General features: G+C 43.2%; 2 protein-coding genes and 1 pseudogene across 4 annotated transcripts in view; 1 reads left to right on the top strand and 2 right to left on the bottom strand.

Annotated features, from left to right (window-relative positions):
• Positions 1–20,745, top strand: part of CG34353 (uncharacterized protein) — a 137,878-nt gene that overhangs the window by 56,876 nt on the left and 60,257 nt on the right. For all 3 annotated transcript variants that reach the window (NM_001260413.1, NM_001300642.1, NM_001104479.2), the window contains exon 3: positions 14,511–15,071. In NM_001260413.1, the coding sequence (NP_001247342.1) occupies positions 14,849–15,071 (223 nt within the window). In that variant the 5' untranslated portion in view covers positions 14,511–14,848. The remainder of the gene's footprint in view (positions 1–14,510; positions 15,072–20,745) is intronic.
• Or98a (Odorant receptor 98a) lies at positions 1,708–3,018 on the bottom strand (the record flags this gene model as incomplete). The annotated part of the gene is made up of 3 exons (NM_079812.2): positions 1,708–1,782; positions 1,843–2,200; positions 2,258–3,018. The coding sequence occupies 3 exons, from the start codon at positions 3,016–3,018 to the stop codon at positions 1,708–1,710; spliced, it is 1,194 nt and encodes a 397-aa protein (NP_524536.2).
• Positions 3,554–3,879, bottom strand: Or98P (Odorant receptor 98a pseudogene; annotated as a pseudogene).

The raw sequence follows: 20,745 nt of genomic DNA, 5'->3' as shown, positions 1-20,745 counted from the left end.
AAAAGCGGAGTGGTGCGACACGGCCTAAAAACGAAGGAGGCACTGGGGAGGCGTTTTGGGCCCACCTTCGGGGAATACTTGCAATTACGCTAAAAGCAATTCCCGGCGAAAAACTCCAAAGAGTTAGCCGGCAAGTCAACCCTTAGCCTTTGGCTTACCAACGGAAAGAAGCGAAAAAAAAAAAATGCCAACAAACAAATACATTTGCCACCTCTAAGACAGGCCCACAAATTTTTATTTAAAGCACTTTACCAGGATCGAGTTTCCCCATCTCGTTTTCTCCCCCCTCTCACTTGGTTTCCCTATTTGCCTGTGTGTGTCGTACAATCAACTTAAACTAAGATTACAAGCACCGCCCGCTAAGCTGCGGAAAAATGTGTGCCACCGACCAGCGAACAGGAGCTCCAAGAGTGGCACGATGCGGAGGAGTCCTTGCTGGTGGTGCGGGAAATCCGCAAAACCACTCACGGCTGGCAGACACACAAAAAGACAGACAGACTCCTGCATTCGCTGGCCCCCGAGGAGTACGCATGCTATTTGTATTTAAAATGGGATTTACCTGGGGTTTTGTCACTTCTTTTAGCCGCGCTTTTAATTTGATTTAATGCGTCTACGCGTGCCGCATCCGTACCAGAAGATAAAAAAAAGAAGAAAACAACGAAGAAACCACCGTCGCATCCTATTCGTCGGCTGGAGACATGGAAAAGTGTGCTACGCCTACTGTTGTTGCTCTCGTTTTTGGCCATTTGTGAGAATTAAGTTTGGTAGCGCCGCCACGAGGATCCACCTCAAATGCCCCAGTGAATTGGGCAAGTGAAAACTTGTGTTGCCAAACTTGCCGTCGTGCGCCGTGAAACTATGTACAAACTCAATTGCAAATGTATGCCAGCACGTTGTTTGGGGGAAAATGCAAATTAATTTTCCGCAGGCTTTTTGCTGCGGTGCCCATTAAATATGAGCGCTCTGCATTTCGTAGCCGGCTCTTTTGCCTTGGCCCCCATTTTTGGTTTATGCAAATCTTGTTGGTGTCGCCGTGGCTCCAGCTCCAGTTCCAGACATCCGATTCCTAACCGACGACCGTCTTCCCTGCGCTGCACATCAAAGACAGCCAGGAACATTTTCGCCAGCGGCTAGACTTTGAACTCGCTGCTAAAGGAATGGCTGAGGGAGTGGGGTGGCTTAGAGTTTAAAGTCTAGAGTCCTTGCCCTCGGCGCAACCGCAATTAAAACAGATTTCTTGTTTACGATGTCCTTGGCGAATTTGTAAATCAATTCTATGCGTATTTTAAGCAATTAATTTTCCTGCATTTTAATTGACTTTGCCATCTGCCCCAGCGTCTTTTGGCCTCTCTGTTTGCTTGTTTATTTACTTGTTTTCCCCGCAACTTCCCTTCCAGCAGACAGCCCACAAAATTTAAAAGCCGTTGTTGTTATCTATATGTTTCCTTTTGCGGTTAGGCCAAATTGATTTTAGAGCTAAGCAGAGTGCATGTGTACTTAGGTCACTTATGTTGGTAGTTGCTTCTAATCCCCCTTTAACTTGTCAGCTTCCGGAATTCGGCTTGCAAGAGTGACCACAGAAGTAGCTGGGAAAGGAATTTTTATTTGGCCCAAAGAAAAAATTAATTGAAAATAATCAAACAAAGTTATTTTCTGCAATGCTACAAACTATTAGATTCTTTACTCTGAATATACTTTGTGCAATATTCAGTTCTTTGTCAATCTGTCAGCTATGTTAAGTTGATTGACAAAAGTAACCACCGAAAATGCCAGCTTAGCCACCTGAAAAACACATATACAACACATATATGCTTTTAATTTGTAAAACTTTGACGAGCTTACCTTAATATTCGAGCCAGTAGAAATGGGAAAAATAGAGCCGGCTGTAAAAGCAATTGATTTCTGGGCGTTCTTCAGAAAATATCTCAAAGATGACTTGTAACTGCGGCTTGAATTAATCCAGTTGGAATGAAATATGGCCGACACAAGAAGTTCACAATCCTTTTTGAGTAGATCACAAACGAAGCAAAATGGAAATGTCTGCACCATTAGACCATTGATGTAAGCCACTGTGGCCAATCCTGTCCAGATGTCGGCAAAGAAGAGTAGATTGATCATTGAAAGGCCAAGGCAAATTCCGATCAAGAGGAATTGAACGAAAATTGTGCGGGTAACCGCTGGTCGTATTGCTGCAGCATAGCTGAAAATAAAGAAACTAAGATAAATTGTTTTTAAAATTAATGTTGTTTTTAGCTACTCAATAATGAGATTGTGATCCTTGATGCACTTAATCAAATCTTGCTCGTTTTCAGCATCGCTTTTTCCAGAATCTGTGCACAGGCTCTCCACTCTTAGTCGCAAAAGTTTGAGGTGAACTCTCAGGATCAAACCATAAAGCAGTGGATATATATCACTCATTAGGGTTTGAGTCACAGCAAATAGCATAAGTGCTGTCTCGTTGAGGGCAGCTTTCCAAAAACTGGATCTACTTTCTCGAAAATCCACAAAAGGATTATAGATGCGCCATGGCAATTTTCCACTAAGAGCCGCCGATAGAAATGTTGAAATAGTGTACGCGGTATAAATGAACTGGTAAATGAGGTAGGCCTTGTTGCAACGGACCACACCTTGGTGCACTTCCACTCGCTCCTTCAAAGTGGTGCAACGTTTGTCCATTTCGCTAAGGAGCTTTTTGGCCTTGTAAAATCCAGAAATATACAAATTGAAGAACAGAACCTTGAATGGCATTCCCACTGAATTGAAAAATAATTGCATAACTGTCAACAGTTCATTCGGTGTGAATGTGTTAATATCCGTTTTGAAACTAATGATGATTCCGATTGGCAAGTATACGGCACACCAAGCAAAAATCAAACAGGATGTTATATAGTAGATTATCTTATGCGTTGCTGGTGTGTGCCATCCCATGCAAAACATTCCATACTCAAAGTATCTAAATGAGTCCGGAGAAGTCAAAAGGTTTGTCGGATTCGGCTTTCGCAGATAGTTGAACAACATTTTCACACTTTTCTGTTTCGAAATCTGTTCTAAACTGTTGTCGGTTGTTTTAGACGTGCTGTATTTATACAACCAATTTTAAAATTTTGTGGACTGTTACGCGCAACCAAAATCAAAAGTGCTTCATCTGAAATGCAAATTTTCTTTTGAATGCACAGACTAGGTAAAATAGACCTTTGTTTCTGAAACCTGTAATCTAGGCTAACCACATCAAATTTTGAATTTCTAAAGCTGTTATTATCTGCAATGCTTCTGAACACACACCATGTGTTTCCTTGGAATGTGTTCCGAGGAACTTTGATTAAAAGACTGCTGGGATTTCATAACTATAACAAAGCGGATTATGATTTCCATAGGCTCGTAATAAACGTATCAGGCATTTATGGACAATGCTAAAATATTGTACATGAACTGGTACTATTCGCCAAGTTTATAACAAAGCAAAAAAAATTCTAAGCCGAAGTACTGAAACGCCTCATTGAACCAGAGAAAATTCTTTTCATTGTTCTTAGAGTAATATTGCATGTCTTATTTTCTAATTTTTTGTCAATCGCTCAGAAATGTTCAGTTTGACAAAAGTAACTACTGAAAATGCCAGCTTAGCCACCTGAAATAAAAACCTAATAAAAACCTAAAAACCTGGCAAACCTAAAATATTGGAAAGCATTTAAAAATATGTTTTTTCACTGAAAATGTCATTCTTTTACTCTTGGATCAATTTTTGATATATTGAATTAGGCCCCGGTTCTTTGGCGGAGCCATCCATCCCATCCAAAACATGCCATACTCAAAGTAGCGCCATGCCTCCGGAGAAGTCAGGAGATCCTGAGCAATAGGTTTTCGCAAGTACCTAAACAACATTGCTTTACTTTGCCTTTGTCTTTCAGTCTGTCATAAACTGCTGAAGAATGCTCGACAAGCGCTTTTATATTCAAGACGATTCCAATTTGTTTTATTTTTCCCATAAGACTCTTATGCAAATCGTTCCCACGCTGGCAACGCACAATAATCAATTATTGCCTAACTATTGGTTGCTGAAATTGTATTTCTTTGTGACCGCAACAAAGGATGTTATTTGTTGAATTCCTGATAGTGTAATCACCTGCAATGCCGCTGCTCAGCTTGAATTTCTAATTTGTTTTGTTTTCCACACTTTTTCCCCAGGGTCGTATCATTAAGTAGGCAAACACTTTTACCCGCAATCGGCCATACAGATGTAAATGTCTTTGCCGCATGATTAATATATGTCTATGTGCTTTCACCATATACATACATACATACATATGTGTGGGTACACATTGCGTAGCCGACATGTGAGCCGTGCTGCACTACAAGTCCGAGGCGGAGAGTTCTGCGATTTCCCAGTCCATTGTCTGTCGTCTGACTTGCGATGTCGGCAGACGCGTGTGTTCGAGTTAATTTATAGACTTATCAACACTTAATCACCGGAAAAATGGCATGGCGCATGTGTAAAACGCACACAGTGCCACGCATGTTGATTACGGCCGATGTCTTATGGCCGTATTTCACCCGGAGACGAAGTCAGAGTCAGAGTCACAGCCAGAAAGACAGTGGGAACACACAGGCTTAATAGTTGTTAGTTAGTTGTGCGTGCGGACTGTTGCCTTGCTGTGCGTTACACATTTGCTGTAATTTATACTTTATAGCCTGGCCAGATATGAAAAGTCTCTCGCACACACACACGGACGCACGCACACAAACGCACGCATATAGCATAATATCTGGGACTATATTTTTTCAGGCTCTGTTCAACATGTTGACTTTTATGCCATTTTCTGCGGTTTCCAAGTCAACTGTGGTCAGACGCTGGCCCTGATATTTATGCGTGCATATAAATAACAAGGTCTCTGACTTTTTCACGTATTGCGTATAAAGTTGGGAGCTGGAAAAGCGGGGCTTATGTTATTAGATTTACGGCCGACAGAGGGCGCTACTGCTGCTGATGCGACGGCCATAAAACGGCTGACATTCAAATAAACCGCAGAGTTGACTGCATAATTAAAGGCTAACTCCAAACATGTTTTGGCTGTATCTTTCCCAGTTGATTAAACCAACTCCTCTAGCCATTCAATTGGCCATGCCAATTGGCCAGGACAATTGTTAACCATTTGAGCGGCATATATGGCGTATATGAGCCACGTTTGCTGATTCCAAACACACTCTGTCCCTATTCCTAATGATTGCAACAACGTGACGCATCAACGTTTTCCATCTGTTTGGTGTATTTTTTCCACGCTCTTCTTGATCTGAGCTTTATTGTAGGCCATTTGAGCCATATGTGCCATGTGTGTACATACGACTGGGCTAAGTGAAAGGCGCCGCCTGATGAAGTGTTGTTTCTGGATCATAAACAGATTTGCTTAAAAGCGAGTTGGTTTTTTTTTTTTTTGCCTACGTGTTCAGCATTCTATGCCCGCCCACACAAATATGTACATATATTGATTTGACTGACGGGCACCTTATTACATTTTTTAACCTAAACGTGTGCTAATTGGTTTTTGTGCAGCACAACCTCATAACCAGAGTCCACTCATCCGAAAGAGCCAAGCTATGGGCCTCGGTTTAGTTTGCCAGCCAGAGCCATTAAAAATTGATTTATTTTTAATTATCAGTGACGTGCGGCGCAATAATAAATAAACGTGAAAATTTATTGCAACGTCAAAAGCGACGGCCGGCAAACGGCGACCTCAACAATGGCGTGTGTGTATATTCACATGCCCATGTATCCGCATCCGTATATATGTATGTTTTAGGCTTTTCGCAAAATATTTTGAATGCTGGAATGGAAATGTGGGTGGTGGATGGTGGATGGGGTGGAAAGGCTGAGCGTTATGCTTACAACAACCAGGAAAATCGAGTTGTTGGCATATTTTACAAACACTTTGCTAATGTCGGCGCTTGTCTAACATATTTTTAGTTGCCCCTGATGATGATGTTGCATGGTGAGGCTGGTGTTGCCTTTGCTGTTTCGGCTGCTCCTATTATTATTATTATTATTATTGCAGCTGTCGCTCATGATCGCCAAAATGCGTGGAAAATGCTGTAAAAATTCTATTATCACAGGACAACGACGCGCCAGCCGTTTGACAACCGCTCGACCAACAACATTGTCACCAGGAACATTTTACTAATTTATTAACTAAACCAATGCCGCTGGACGAATGCAGAAAATGAGCCAAATATTTGCCACACTGCTGGCAACAACCGCATTTTGCCAATTTGAGCCATCAGCTCAGCTTGCGCACTCCTTGTGCCCAGTTTGAAATAGAATTTTCGTGAAATTTGAGATTTCTCCCCACCGCTGCAGTGCTTCCATCAATGGCGCATTTTGGCCATTTGCAATTGCAATGTAGGACGAAGGACCGCACCCATTGTGGTTGCCCCTTTTTGTGGCCTGACGCGTTTAATGAATTTTTCATGTCATCATTGGTGGTACCATTGACCATTGCCCACTTTCAATTATTCACCATTCACCTCGCCATTCATTCCCCCATTCAACTGTACTTACCGCATGCCCATTGAAATCAATTTTTGATTTGGCAGATTTACATTCTTTATTCATACGGCCAAGGAAAATGCTGTTTTTATTTGCGAAAAATTGTAAATTTATTTGCGCTAGATGGATAGGAAACATTTTGTTTTATTTTTCATGGCTCGTAGGCTAGTAGGGTATGCAAGTTGGGATAATATGACGCGGAAGTATTATATGTTGTATTACAATTATGGCAAACGTGCTCAAAAAAAAAAAAAATTAATTCAATAAATGAATCAGCTGCACAGATCTCGAGCTTAACAAGCGAATAACGAATACCTATTGAAAAGGAGTACTATAAAATTTATATTTTAGAAATTAAATGGCGGAATAAAGTCGGGACTCTCGGTTGGAGTGCATTTATTCACTATTTGTTGGCCACTATCTGTAGTAAATATCATTCGCTGATGAGCGACGCACAGCGATGCAATATATTTTATTTACATGCCAGTTTTTGCTGCTATGCGGTAATTGATACGCTAAACTGCATAACGCAGATTATGACGTTAACATGGAAACACTAAAATGAATCGCTGGCACTGAATGGCCAGTCGAATGAATGGAAAATTGGGAATTGGTTGGAAGGAGCGGGAAAACAAAGTGCGCAGCGCAACAAAGGAAACATTTAAATATTCAATGGAAGAAAAAAGGAACTATGATGATTATTATTATTGTAATTCGTATTAAATTTGCATGCTATCATGTAGTTATGCATTTGTTGAAATTTAATTATTCACATTATCTACTAATTTTTTAAATAATTCTGTTTATTTTATGCGCTTTTTGCTGGCGCAGTGGAATTTAATATTTTAACTGCCGCATATAGGTGATAGTAAAATGCGTGTGCGGCTTGTAAAAAGTTTGAAAAGCAATTTAAAAATGAAATTTATGAATCGAGCGTAGAAATGGCAATTGCTTTCTATGGCCAGAAGGTAATTAGAATTCATGACACGCCTATGAAATATCACACATACGCAGTGTGGCACGGACTTCTCCTTCCTTCTCCTTCTACTTCTACTTGTTCTCTTTCTTCTTCTCTCACCCCCTTTTGATTTACGATTTTCAAATACACACACACACACGCACGCACACTCATACAGAACAAACGGCAATGCAAAGTAATTTATGACAATTCCTTGGCCACAAAAACTGCGAATTGCAATCAAAGCCAAAAACGGCTAAGACCCGGCCAGAAGCTCATATAAATGTCATCCGGCTAACGATGGATGCGATCCAGCCGGGAGCAGCTCTGTAGATGCATTAGTTGGCCACTTGGATTGCCCTTCATATCTACGGCTTCATCTCGGGCTTCAGCTCCTGCTCCTTGTCCCCAACATTCTTAGAGTCTCTCTGAGTCCTTTCAGGCCAGCACAAAGCTCGAATCCAATGAACTTTTGCATATAAAATGGTTTCGCTATGTAGGTTGCGCCGTGTTTTTTAATGGCGTGAAGTCAGCGGCGCGTAAATAATAAAAAAAAAATATGAAAAAACATAAAACACAGAACGTAGAACGTAGAAACATCATGAGGCATCTTAATAAATTACTTTGGGGATTTTGGTGCACAATTTTTAATATTGCCAGGCCGTCGCCCAGACAGCCACATCGTTGATATAGCGCCGGGGCCAAAACACACCCCCGCCGCCCAGCGAGGGGTTAAAGGGCTGCGACTGCGATTGCGATTGCGACTGGGGTGGGGAGGTGTTGCACACCCGACAGTTGCTTGACATTTCGAGTTTAATGAAATTTATGCAATTTTTCTTATTTGCCAAATGCACTGCGGCATTCGCAGCTCGCCCGCGGCGTCAGCAACACGCCAAAGTGCAATGCATCAAGCGGGTGCACTTTATAAGGGGCACAACTACCACTGCAACTGGGTGGTGTTGGCGTTGAGCTGCTTAGATATAGACAGACCTGACAGCTCCCGGTATATGTGCACTGAGGGAAAAGGGTCATGAGAAGTCCAAGGAGTTGCTTATACTCAGACGCCGAGGGTTGCTCTACAGTGCTGCAGCGCAAATCTGATGTACTACATGTACATGATGTAGTACATGATGTGATGTAGTACATGATGTGATGTAACATATGATGTAACATGTGATGTAACAAAGAACAGTTTTAGTTGTTACCCAATCAGCTATGTCTTATGTATTCATCAACTTCTTTTTTTCAATAGAAATCAAATATTTTGCCAGTGCAATAACTATGTGTGACTCATCATTCGCAGAAGTGGGGATAAACTATTTGCACAACACTCATATCGCAGGCAAAGTTTTCCTTTGTTTGGCTCGGGAGAAATAATTCAATTTAGGCATGAAACTCAATACCTTGGCTTCCGTTTCGCTTCTCGCCGAGAGAGAGAGAGGGGATTGTCCAAGTTAGTTAGTTGGCGGTAGCAACTTTCGAGGTGGGTTGAATTTAAAGCATAAGTACGTACTTGTTGCCAAAGTTCATAAAGGTGGCCTCCGTGCCTGATGATGATTATTTCTAGTTCATTTTCATTTAGCGCCATTCTTTTTTCCACCGACATTAAGGTCCGGAACACGGGGTTGGTGCGGGGAGATTGGGATGGGATTGGGGCACTAGATGGCCCGACGACATTATATTTTCATTGTTGGTCAGCCAAGCGCGAAGACTTGGGGGGTAAAGGAGAAAGGAGCTAGCCGTTTCCTCAACTCAATCCCGCTGCCTCTGTTTTCTGGCTTATGCTTTCAACGGATTTTGGCTTGGCTGCCGCACAAAATGAAACAAAATGTCGCCAGAGTGTCATTTGGCTTCGAAAGGACGACCAGTGGAGGGAACAAGGACCATGGACCTGGGACAGGAACAGGAAAGAAGGGAAATGCTGCAGCTTTGCTTTCAGCTAACGGTGGGGGATATCGACGGACATAGAAGCGCCTAATGTGCTCCAAGCTGCTAAAGACTCGGCAGTCGAGTTAATGAAACCAATAAATTAATTTTAATGATTGCATACAACCACACTTACTCTCCTATACACCAGTACATAGGCACACACACACACACACACACAAGCACACAGGATACAGGATACAGTGAAGCGTGCAGTTTGCTGCGTCAGGTCCTTATTTTTCCGTCTCCCTTCCTGCTTCTTTCACTGGGCGTGGCACTCGCCATAAGTAATTGACAAAATCTTAATTAGTCCTTGGCATGTCCATTGAATGGCTTCTGTTGGTTGTCGAGTTTAATTAGCGTTAAATATTTGCAGCGTCTTGAGTTTAATCAAATTAAAAATACCATCCTCTCGTTAAATAAAAATCAATGCCCTTGCACGCTAGACCGCTAATCAATTAGATGTTTAATCAAATTTTCATTAACCTTCCGCAGAATTTCCGATTTCCGGGGGCCAATTAAAAAGCCTGTTTCAATTGTTTGCCAGTGTGTCAACTTAATCATTTTAGCGCATTATCTCCTCACGTACACATCATCGCTTCCACAGACACACACACATACGATTATATCCTGGCCGTTATCCTTGCCAGGGGCAGTCCTCGATGCGATCCAGAGTGTTGCTTGCATGGAAAACAAACCGTAATCAGTTGAAGAGCCGAGTGCGCTCAAGAATTTCCACTTGCACTTGCCAACGGCCACTTGGAGCTATAAACTGTGAAGAGCTCTTCCGGCTACCAGCAGCCGGCATCCGGACACCGATGAGAATGGGGATGAGCATGGAGATACAGCAGCTGCCCCATCGAGTGTCCTTGAAATCGAATACAGCTGCAGCAGCTGCTCTTCGTCCTTCTGTACAGAGGAAAAATCAAATTGTCTAAATCTATGTGGGAAGTTAATGGGTTGAATATTAGGTAAATGGTTATTTCAAAAAAAAAAAAAAATATAGCGATCAATTTATTTTAAAAACCATACAACAAATTACATAATGTCCTCTAGAAGCAGTTTTAAACTCATAATTTCAAATGCTATTTAATTGCCTCAGTGTAAGTCCTTGTATGTGTTCAAGTACCTAGTTCATACTCTATGCAATTGTCGAAAAACTGTGCATAATTCGCAGAGCGAATGCATCGACATTTATGCGTTGGAACGATGTTGGTTTAATTAAAGTTTGACTTCAGCTGGAGATAAATTGCGAACCGGAGTGTCCTGGCATCCCGGCATCATGGCATCCTGTCAACCTTTGGCCCGCTTATCGAGCAGGCTAACCCTTTGGGCCCGTTTCGCTACTGTTGTGCTGTTGCTATAGATATCTGCTACTGAATTCATCTCTGGGTCACCAGTTTTGCGTTGTCAAAGTGTCAAAGTGTAATCATGCTTTGTGCGAAAGGCTTAAATTAAATTAATTGACGGCCACTTGAAGTAAATTAAACTGGGCCCGAAACGCGTATATTTCAGCTGATGTTACTGCTGTTGTCTTTACTTTTTCCCTTCCATCCTGTGGCCACTGTCAATGTCCTGCCATTAAAGAGATTACAAAGGGTCAAAGGGATCGCTGCGATTGCTCATAATTGCGCGACGCCTGCGGCCATCGAATGTCCTTTACTCCTTTTTTCAGCTCCTTGTCCTTGTTGCAAAAGTGTCATTTGCGCTGACTACCGAACGACAAAGATGGCGTATACTGTGTTAGAGCATTTGGATGGCAAACTAATTAAATTTTGCTGGCCTGAGTCGGCGTTGGCGGATATGGGTAGCCAAATTGGCGCCGCAAATTGGTAATTACCCCGGCTGAAGTGCATGTCAAACACGTAAAAAGGCAACGGAGTGCGGCAAAGAAAGCTAACGCTTTCTAGCTGCCAGCAACCATCTCTGAACAATGTGCAATTAGCCAACGACAACTGAAACTGCAGCGGCATCTACAAATATAATTACACTGCTCGAAAAATCAGTACTTGTAAAAGGTACCAAGAAAATTGTACAAGAAGCTGTCTTCTGTTATTGAGGCATACTGAAAAGAAGCACTGGAAAGATGTTCTAATACAGTTGAACTTTAAAAGAATTGTTCTCTCTGTACTTACACATATACAGTTGCATCCGCATTCCACTGTGGCGATGACAATCAAGCAGCCACGCAAAGCAGCTGACGACGCGTATACTGAGTGTCCTTGCTGTCGCTGTGTGTGTGCTTTCGTGAGTGTCTGTGTGCGGATAGCCTTTGGTCGCCTTGTGGGCGGGTGGGCGTGGTCAGCTGCAGTTGAGCTGCCTAATTACTTGTAAGTTGGCGAATTTGCGGCATGGCGTTTTCGGGGGCCCAGCAACTAAATTGAATTTGACGTGCCAGCAAGCGGTCAATTGCTAACGAGTCGCACCACCATCCTGCACCACCAAATGTGGACCAGCACCGCCAGAAGGATACACAAACGGACGGGCAGACAGAGTAACGGACGGACGGATGACGTCGCGTGTCCATCGTTTCCGGTTTCCTGGGCCAGCGCAACTTGCTGATTGCCGGCGTGTAATTATTTTTTAAGCACTTTGTCTGCCCGAGAAATTAGACCTAAGTAAGCCAATCTCTTTTATTTCATTTCGGTTATTTTTTTTTTTTTTTTGGTTCGTTTCCTTTTTTGTGCATTTGAATAGCGCTGAGAGGAGTGGGACCAAAAGGAGCTGGCTATGGGATTTGGCTTTTGGGTCACACACGACGGTCGGGAATCCTTGGCGCGTATATCCTCTTGTTGCTCGGCTTTCATTTTTCGGTTGCTTTGTCCAATTAGCAACTGTTTCGGGGGCTACGATTTCATTTCTTTTATTGTGCTCGTTATCCTTTTTATTTTGTTTCGCTGTCGCGGTCTGCGCTTCGGTTTCAACTTGTGCAAATTTGATATCCTTGTTACGGCAAATTGTTGTGCAATTATTCTGGATTCGCTTCCCCGTCTGTCTGTACCACCGCCTGCCACTTTTCAACCTCTTTAATTCAAGTCGAATCGAATCGAATCGAATCGTAATGTAACGCAACGTATCGAAGGTTATTTATATGCTCCACAAAACGTCACAGTGCCCCCTCATTGTCATTGTCCTGCGCCAATATTGTCGCCCTTTCGATTATTTATGATCTTTACTTTGCAGCGAGTGCTCCCCACGGGCCTGTGGCCAAGTTTTAGTAGTCATCGTCCTCGGCTCGGTAATAAATTTATGCTTTTTTATTTCCTCCTGTCATAATTTTACCCTCAAACACTCACACACGCATACAGAAAAGTATGCATGTATGAAGGGCGAGATGAAGGGTGGCGATAGCAAAATACTTGGGCATTTTCCCTTACATTCTCGAGTTCCGCCCTTTGGGTCTCCTTACCCCATTCAGGACTTTTGTCTCTCCCTTCCCTCTTCACAGAGTGCCTAGAAATTTTCCAATTGATAAATTATTTTATGGCAAATACACAAATTTTCTCATACGCACCCGACTCTTAACTCTTTTGCGTGTGGTTCCGGTTGTTGCTTTTGTGGCCTGGTTTTTCGATTTTCATTTCGTGGCTTTTTTGGGCCAGGATACTTGAACTTGTATCCTTGTGTCCTGCACATAAAAGCCGTATATTCGTATTGCTTTGGGTACGTAATATCCTTGTGTATTTTTGCGTATTTCCTGTACAAGCCTCTTGGCCAAGCGGTCACTCATGGCTCGTCTGCTCGTCATCATCATTTTCCCCGGCTGCTCCTTTCTTTTTTGTCTCTTTTTTTTTTTCGGCCTAGTCCAAACACATAAAATCAATCATCTTTCTTCTGGGCCTTCTTTATCAATATTTTTTGCGATGGCTTTCATCAAAATTTGTTGCTTCGCTTGTTTTTTGCTACCTATATCTGGGCAAAGTCTTAGGACGAAAGGAAAACAAATTCGAGTCGATTTATAAAGCATTTAAGTTGCTTTTGCTTTCACTTTGCGCCGACGACGACTCCGGTTCCTTATAAATATGCTACATTTATTTTAATAGAATTGTTTATGAGCCCCATATTGGCATCGCCGGCATTCATTCGGCCTCATTGTACTTCATTCTGCGGGTTTTAGCCTGCGCAACTGCCAAAACATGTTAAGTAGAGAGATTGTAATGGAAATGCAAAAAAAAAAAAAATAATAAAAAATCGGCAAATAAAACGTTGGCTACATTCACACACACACACACACGGATATGGTTGAAAAACCGCGCCAAATCAAAGACAACAAATCCAAAATGCGCACACAATATTTTTCGGGATTATTTCAGTTGGCTTGCTGTCACTGCCAGTGGAGAACTGAGCAGGAGTTAAGGGGGCCAGAGTCCTGCTCCTGTGCACTATCCTGCGGAGACTAAAAGTTCGGGCTTGGATCCAAATTTCTGTTAATTTGGCAGCTTGTCCTGCGTTGGCATTTTGTTTTTTGTCTGCCGGCCTGCCTGCCGTCGTTTATATTTTTTTACGCTCTGCTTGAGTTTTATTCGCCTGTGGAAAAAACGTCACTGAAGACTCGAATATATACGAATGTTCGTATGTGCACTAAAAAAAAACGTATTTTATTTTTGCACATAAAAAAATGATTTGTATTTTGCTTTGGTTCAAATCAAAGTACTCAATAACTGGGGGGTTGAAAAAAAGTACCTAACAAATAGATGTCGAGTCTAATGCATTTCATGTCTTTTGGGATCCCTGAAAACTGCTGAGTGGATTAAAAACTCAATGACATTTTTAAGATTAAATATATATATATATATATATGAGACACTGGTTTTATTTCGAGTGTACTAGGGTATCTCACTCTTGGTCGCCTCTATTCTGTGTGCAGATATGCAAAACGCTGTGCGCACATAAATTTTAGTGTTGGGCCACGCTTATTTGCATAGGAATTATGTATTTGGGCACGGCGGCTTAGCTGCATTACACAGGACACCAGGCATATAGATCGCCACATACATAGACCACGACACACTCACACTCACACGCACACACGAAGGACTCTCTGTGGTCATGCAGAAAACTAACGCATATCGTTTTCCTTCTATTTTGCAGCTATAAATTTACAAACGCCCCAGGAAAATGCATTGCAGCAAAACAAGCAATTAAAGCAGTGCAGCCCCGCAACCACGAACCGAACCTGTAGCAGTATCCTAGTATCCTGGTAGCGTCGTATCCTGCCGCCGCCTGCTGTGCTAAAAACCTATTTTGAATAATTAAAATTCCGTAAGTGCTGCAGTCGAAGACGTCGACAAAGGCGAGTGCTGCTTGGTGCAATTTCAGCTGTGGAGTGGTAACAGAAGAAATCGCAGGACAACAGCAAGGAGCTACCATTGCTCGCAACACAATCTGCGGCCTGCAAATTCGTGTGCAGCAATGAAATAATTAATTCAATGCACCTGACTAAGTTGCCGACCAGAAGTAGCAGCAGCAGCAGCAGAATTGCTTACAAATTCGAGTGCCACAGCAACAGCAAGCAAAACAGCAAGACCGGCAAAATGGCCGCAGAAGCGAGGACAATTAGCAAGCCGGGACATATCCGCGATCGCCGGGTGGGGAGCCTGCCCCACATCCTGTTCCTGGCCATCGCAGTGGTGTCCCTGCACTTTGAGAGCGGTAAGTTGAGAACACGAATGCTATCACTTCATCCTATGCAGCTGGATCTGCCTATTTGGCTATTTTAAAGCTAAAAGTGGATACAAGCTAAAATTAGAAATAATTCTAAAAATATATATATATATTTTTTTTTTTGATAAGGTGGATTTATCATGACGATCTTACAACGTTAATATTTTTGGTCATCCTAACTTAGTCGAAAATATCTAGTCACATCCATCCGTATGAGTGCTTCTCCAGTAGCTGTGTCAAGTTCTTGGCTTTGAAATTTTCGGCGTTCCGTAATTGGCACCACTGATCCCAAGTTGGCGGGCCGGGCCCTTGGCAATTGCAAATTCAATCGCGTGCAAGGGGGCCAAGTCAATCAGCTAGCCCGGCCGCAAAGCCATTCAATTGACAAAGCCACAAATTGCGGGGTAGCTAAGGAATACGTTAGGGGAAGGGCAATGCTCGATGACGGAGCTTTGTCGGCCGGCGAATTAATCTCACGGATGAATATTTCAAAGCGAAACTTGAGCAATTAATTTCGCTAATTGCTTTTCTTCGCCACGTTTTTGTCTCAGGACCAGTCTCGAGTCGAGTCGCAGGACTTTTTGCATTTAAATTTGCCCGCCAGTGGGTGCATTTCAAGGACTCAACTTTTGCCTGTGCATAAACTCAATCTGGCATTTATGCGAATGTCCACGGAATCAAATAAGAGTAATGACATTGCCAGCCAAAGGAGCCTGTGATCCTGGGAGCAGGAAGCAGCCAGCAGGCAGCATGCAGCAGTGAGAGCAGGAGGCGGAGAAACCTTCAGCGTCTTGGGATCTGGCCGAGTTCCTTGACAGAGAATCTAGGGATGCGGCGGTGCAATGTCCTTTGGCTACTCAAACATTCCAGTGGCTATTAGTATTCATATCTTGACTGAACTAAACTGAAAGCTTAAATTCCTCTGGCCATTCGCTCCTACTACCGCTACGCTTCGTCCCTTTCGTCCTTTTGCGGAGGGACGGAGGGTTTCGGGATTCCGTTTTTATCTGCCAACGTTTGCATGAATTTTCATTTCGTGCTAGAATTGTTGAAAAAGATGCAATTAAATTTTAGGACCAGGGGTGTCGGTAGGAGAAGAGCAAAAAAAAAAAAAGGAAGGAGATCTAGATGGACGTGGTCATGGACTCCGAGACGAATGGGGGAATCGAAAGACGAGTCAAATATAGAGTGCACATATATATACGTATGTATATCTGTATAGATATTTAGATATATAGAGCGCGAGAGGAAAAAAGCTCAGCACGAATTTTCCAAGTCCCTGACAGTGTCTCAGTGCACGGACTTACCCCCCGAATTTTCCTTCTGGTGCGGTTGCAGCTGCCGTCAGTGGCAAGAACGCATTATTAATTTATTTTTCAACTTGCTAGATGAATAAGCAAAGAGCAAAAATGCTCCTCGATTGCTGCTTTGCTGCTTCGAATGCAGCCAAGCAAAATTTCCCAATTTAAACGTCGCCGTCTCGTCCTCCTGGTTCGAATCCCTGAATCCTCGATGCAGTTCGCTGAGCAGCAGCGGTTCATTGTCAGGTCATTTTGCATGCAGCTTTTGAAATAGTACGGGTTTGATGGTTCAGCAGAAGGGCAACGTGTCTCGACCGGACTTCAATCTGCTGTCCATCACTGTCTTCGATCGTGCTCGTCCCGGGCACCAACCAGGCACCACAAGGAAATAAAATCCAAAAGTGAATAATGAACCGCAAATAACTTTACTGTGTCGGCGAGCGGTTGCTTCCCGCACAGAATTTCAGGACTCCCCGATATCCTGGTGTTTTTCAATTGCTGCAGGACGTTTGTCTGGCGCTTTGGCAAACGGCGAGTGTCAGTAACAATTAGTTTTGGCTTGTAGTCAGCAGTCTGCAGTCAACAGACATCGCAGTTCCGCTCTCAAATATTTGCATTTGCGGTTGTCAGCGAGTCGAAAATCATGAAAGTCGCCTTGTTTTTCGGTTTGCAGCTTTCAGTTTTTATTCAGCATTTTTCCACAATTAATGAAGTGCAAAATGCTCGGCAGATTGAGTTTGCATTTGCCAACCGCAAATCTCCTTCATCTTCATTAATTCTGAATATATATTGTGACATAAATCACACAATCAAATTATCTGCATACCCCAATCGCCTCGGGGGAAAAGCGGTACGAATCGGAACAGATTTGGATTCAGCTGTCGGACTCAACTAATCAATTTGACATAGGTAAGTTGCCACAGCGGCAAACTTTGGCCCCAAAACTTTGGATACTTGCTTTTCGGAAAAGTTGTTTTCCATCCAGTTTCCCCAGTTAGATAACACTTTGCACATATGTGAGTGTGTGTATGTGTGCGTGTGTGCCAATGGGTAAGTGAAATTTATTAACTGCATGGACCACAAGCCAAATGCAAATAAATCAGACATCAGGCAGTGCAAAACTTGGCTCAAACAAACGATAATAGGTGGAATGCCGGCGGCAGATGAGGCGGAAAAGTTGCCAATGCTTTTTTGCCTTTCCGGACTGGGGCGGGGGAAAAGCAAAACAAGGGAAAACCAAACCACAAAAAGGATATTGACGTGTGACGGGAACCAGGACGACGACGAGGACGCATCGAGAGGCTCTCGAGGCACACGCGTTGATGGCATTGCAAGACCGAGTGGGTTTGGTTGTTCGTTCATCAGTCCCTGGCCACCTTTTTTTCCACCCATTTCCCATTCACCATCGCCCAGCCCGCACTTTTCCCAGTTTAGGTGCGGCGGTGTCAAGTATTTGCACTTGAATTGCGCGCTAAGCAAAATTTACGCGCATTTGTTTGTGCGACTCCAGAGAATTTTCTAGTCGCGTTTAAGGTTCAAGTGAAAATCGATGAGGCGATGCCTGCATGTACACGGAAAATAATCAATCACGTTAAAAAGTCAATATTTCACTGCTTAAAAGCTTTTTACATCATTTTGACAAAATTTATGATTTGTGGTGAAGGGTAAGTTTTTCTTTAAATTTCTAAAAATCAGGAACTTAACCCATATATTCATAAAGAATCGTCGGTTTTGGTAGGAACTTTTTATTCTAGATTCCAAAATGTACTTTAAAAGCACATTTTTTTATTGGTAAATGTGAAATTTGTCATTAACATAAATAGTTGGAGATTAATAACATCCTTCTCATTTTTCTGTGTATGCTGGGGGACGTTGGCATTACCGTTTTGGCCACAATGTTTTCTTTTCCGCCTCCGCTTCGCTTGGCTTTTTATTGGTTTCCTTCGCCTTCCTTTTTTTTTTGGCTTGTTTGATTTGGCTGTTGTCCTGCTTCTGGTGTCATGAGCAAAGGAGCAGCATTTGAGCAAACAGACTAGACCTGCCAACACGGACACAACCACACATAGATACGTACGTATGTGGCGAGCCAGGACAAGGCACTCAAAGCCTTTAGCCCGGGCACATATTGCTTCATCTCTCTACGTGAGTCTGCCGGCAGTGCCATCAAAACTGTCGACAATATCAACGTCAACGCCATCATCTCAGCCAGCTCCAACATCCCAGCTTCCCAGCTCCATATCCAACTGATTCCCAGCTTCCCATCTCCATATTCCTCCACTTGCTCCGTCATTATGGGCTTCGGCTGCCACTTCACAAAAATGCACACAAAATCCTCAACTTTATCTCGTCAATAACTTAAGTGCCAGCCAGGGCTCTCAGTTCCTGTGGCACCCTACAGTTTTAGTCTGTTATTTGGTCTGTGTGTGTGTGTGCTACACACAAAGAAATACGTACAGGACCTGCTTTTGTTCGCAAATTGGTGAATATATAATAAAGGATGTGCCATTTTTCAAGAAGGCTTGTTCTGGGATACGATTGAGGGTATTGTTGAGCAGCTTAACAGAGTGAAATGGATAGAAGTTGTATTTTAATTCTTCAGATATTTTTAAAGATATTATACTCTTCGTACTGGAGGTTTTATTTATTTTTAGTGTACCATTTAGCTGTCTGTGGCTTCGATATGCCCTTTTCCTTTTTGCCACATTCGTTTATTGGTAAAAATTTGCCTCAACTCTGTTTGGCACGTACTGCGGTTGCAGTGGCAAAATGCTTGCAAATGATTATTTTATTGACAATTAAATCATAAACATAAACCCAAGCCTCACAAATCTACCAAGTGGATCGCCGGGTGAGAGTTCGAGGGAGTTGACATGTTGTAAGGAGTGAAATTTTATTGCCATGAATGCCAGGAGCTGACATTAGTCACAGCCGAGTTTTCCGACCCAGTGAAAGCGATTCTGGGTTTATTGCAGTATTTAAGGCCAGATATGGAATCGCACTTAAACACAGAGCATGGGGCAATGTGCCGCTTATTGCCCATCGAGTGCATGTGTGGCACTACTCCCCAGTGTCCTTGCCACCGAGGGGAAATGAACTTGTTGAGCAAACAGGACTATCGGTTGTGAGCGAGAGGTTAGCAACCGCATATCCAGGATGATAATCTTCGTCGAGGTGATATTAAAAAGTTCTCGGGCAAATGAAGAAATTGTGTTTGGGCCCGATTAACGTATCTGCTAAGTTGGCTTTGAGCTGCTGCTAACTGGTCTGATTGAATTGGAAGCAGCGGAAACCACTTTGCTGCAGTAGCGCACCATATTTAATTTGTGTGCAAATGCTTGGCAAACAGGTTTCTAATAAAATAAAGTGACTCTCCGTCTGGCTGGGCACTCTACATACTGTGCAACTCCTGGCAGAAAGCTACGAACTTCATTAAAATCTCTGGCTGGCACTGGGCCCTTTCATTTTGTGCCGGCTTTAACCAGAAAGCCATTTCATTATGGCACAACGGTTGGGCAATTTTAATTTGCAACGCGTTTGGCATTGGCTTTGTCAGCTCTCGAGCGGAGCACTTCAAGCAAATTGACATGGACTTGTCCAGCTGGACATGGACTTGCACCTGGCTGATGGCCCCTGTGTTTTTTGTCTTCTTGGGCCGCAAATAAAATATGAAAACAGCCACAACAGACAAAAGCATAGCTTAGTCCAGGTGGAACTGTGCTGCCTCAGCATCACCATCAGGAGCATCATCATCATCATCTTCTTGGTAGTTATCACCGGGATTGGCAACAATGAGGAGGCACTGCGGGCTACTTGTGGCCGGTGCCTGGGATTGGGTTGCCCGGCTTGGGTGTTACCCAGTGTCCTCCGACGACATCCGACATGCTGCCAAAGGAGGTTAAAATATTTTTGCAGCTTTATCTTCAGACATTTGTCGGGCAACCGGGGGTCGGGAAAAAAGTGGTAAAGTTGTCGTAATGCAGCGCCGGGATTTAACTGACAGTGAGTGCAGCAGGGCAGCACTCAGTCCTGCCTGTTGGGCAAACAGATGGCCTCCTTTCCGTCTCCTTTCTCCATGGAGAACGGTGCACGGTGCTGGTGCATGGAGCAGGGATTCCTGGTGTGGCCCATGGGATGTGGCCATTTTACGTCTGCCCTGCAGTTGGCCGGGTGGGAACCATTCACCGCATGGGGAAATTGCCCGGCATTGTTTGGCACTGGCATCAGGAAGCCGTAAATCAGGGTCCCGGATCCGGCTGTTGGGCATCTCAAAATGCACGGGGTCTTGTTGTATTGTATATAAGGGCCTTTCTCATTTGCCTGCTGTTTGCTCTCAACTGCGCTTATCGGCGTCTAATCTCTTT

This window comes from Drosophila melanogaster, chromosome 3R (genome assembly GCF_000001215.4).
Source record: "Drosophila melanogaster chromosome 3R".
NCBI classification, from domain to species: domain Eukaryota; kingdom Metazoa; phylum Arthropoda; class Insecta; order Diptera; family Drosophilidae; genus Drosophila; species Drosophila melanogaster.
The sequence above is the reverse complement of the archived record's forward strand: the minus strand, read 5'-3'. Positions and strand labels throughout refer to the sequence as shown.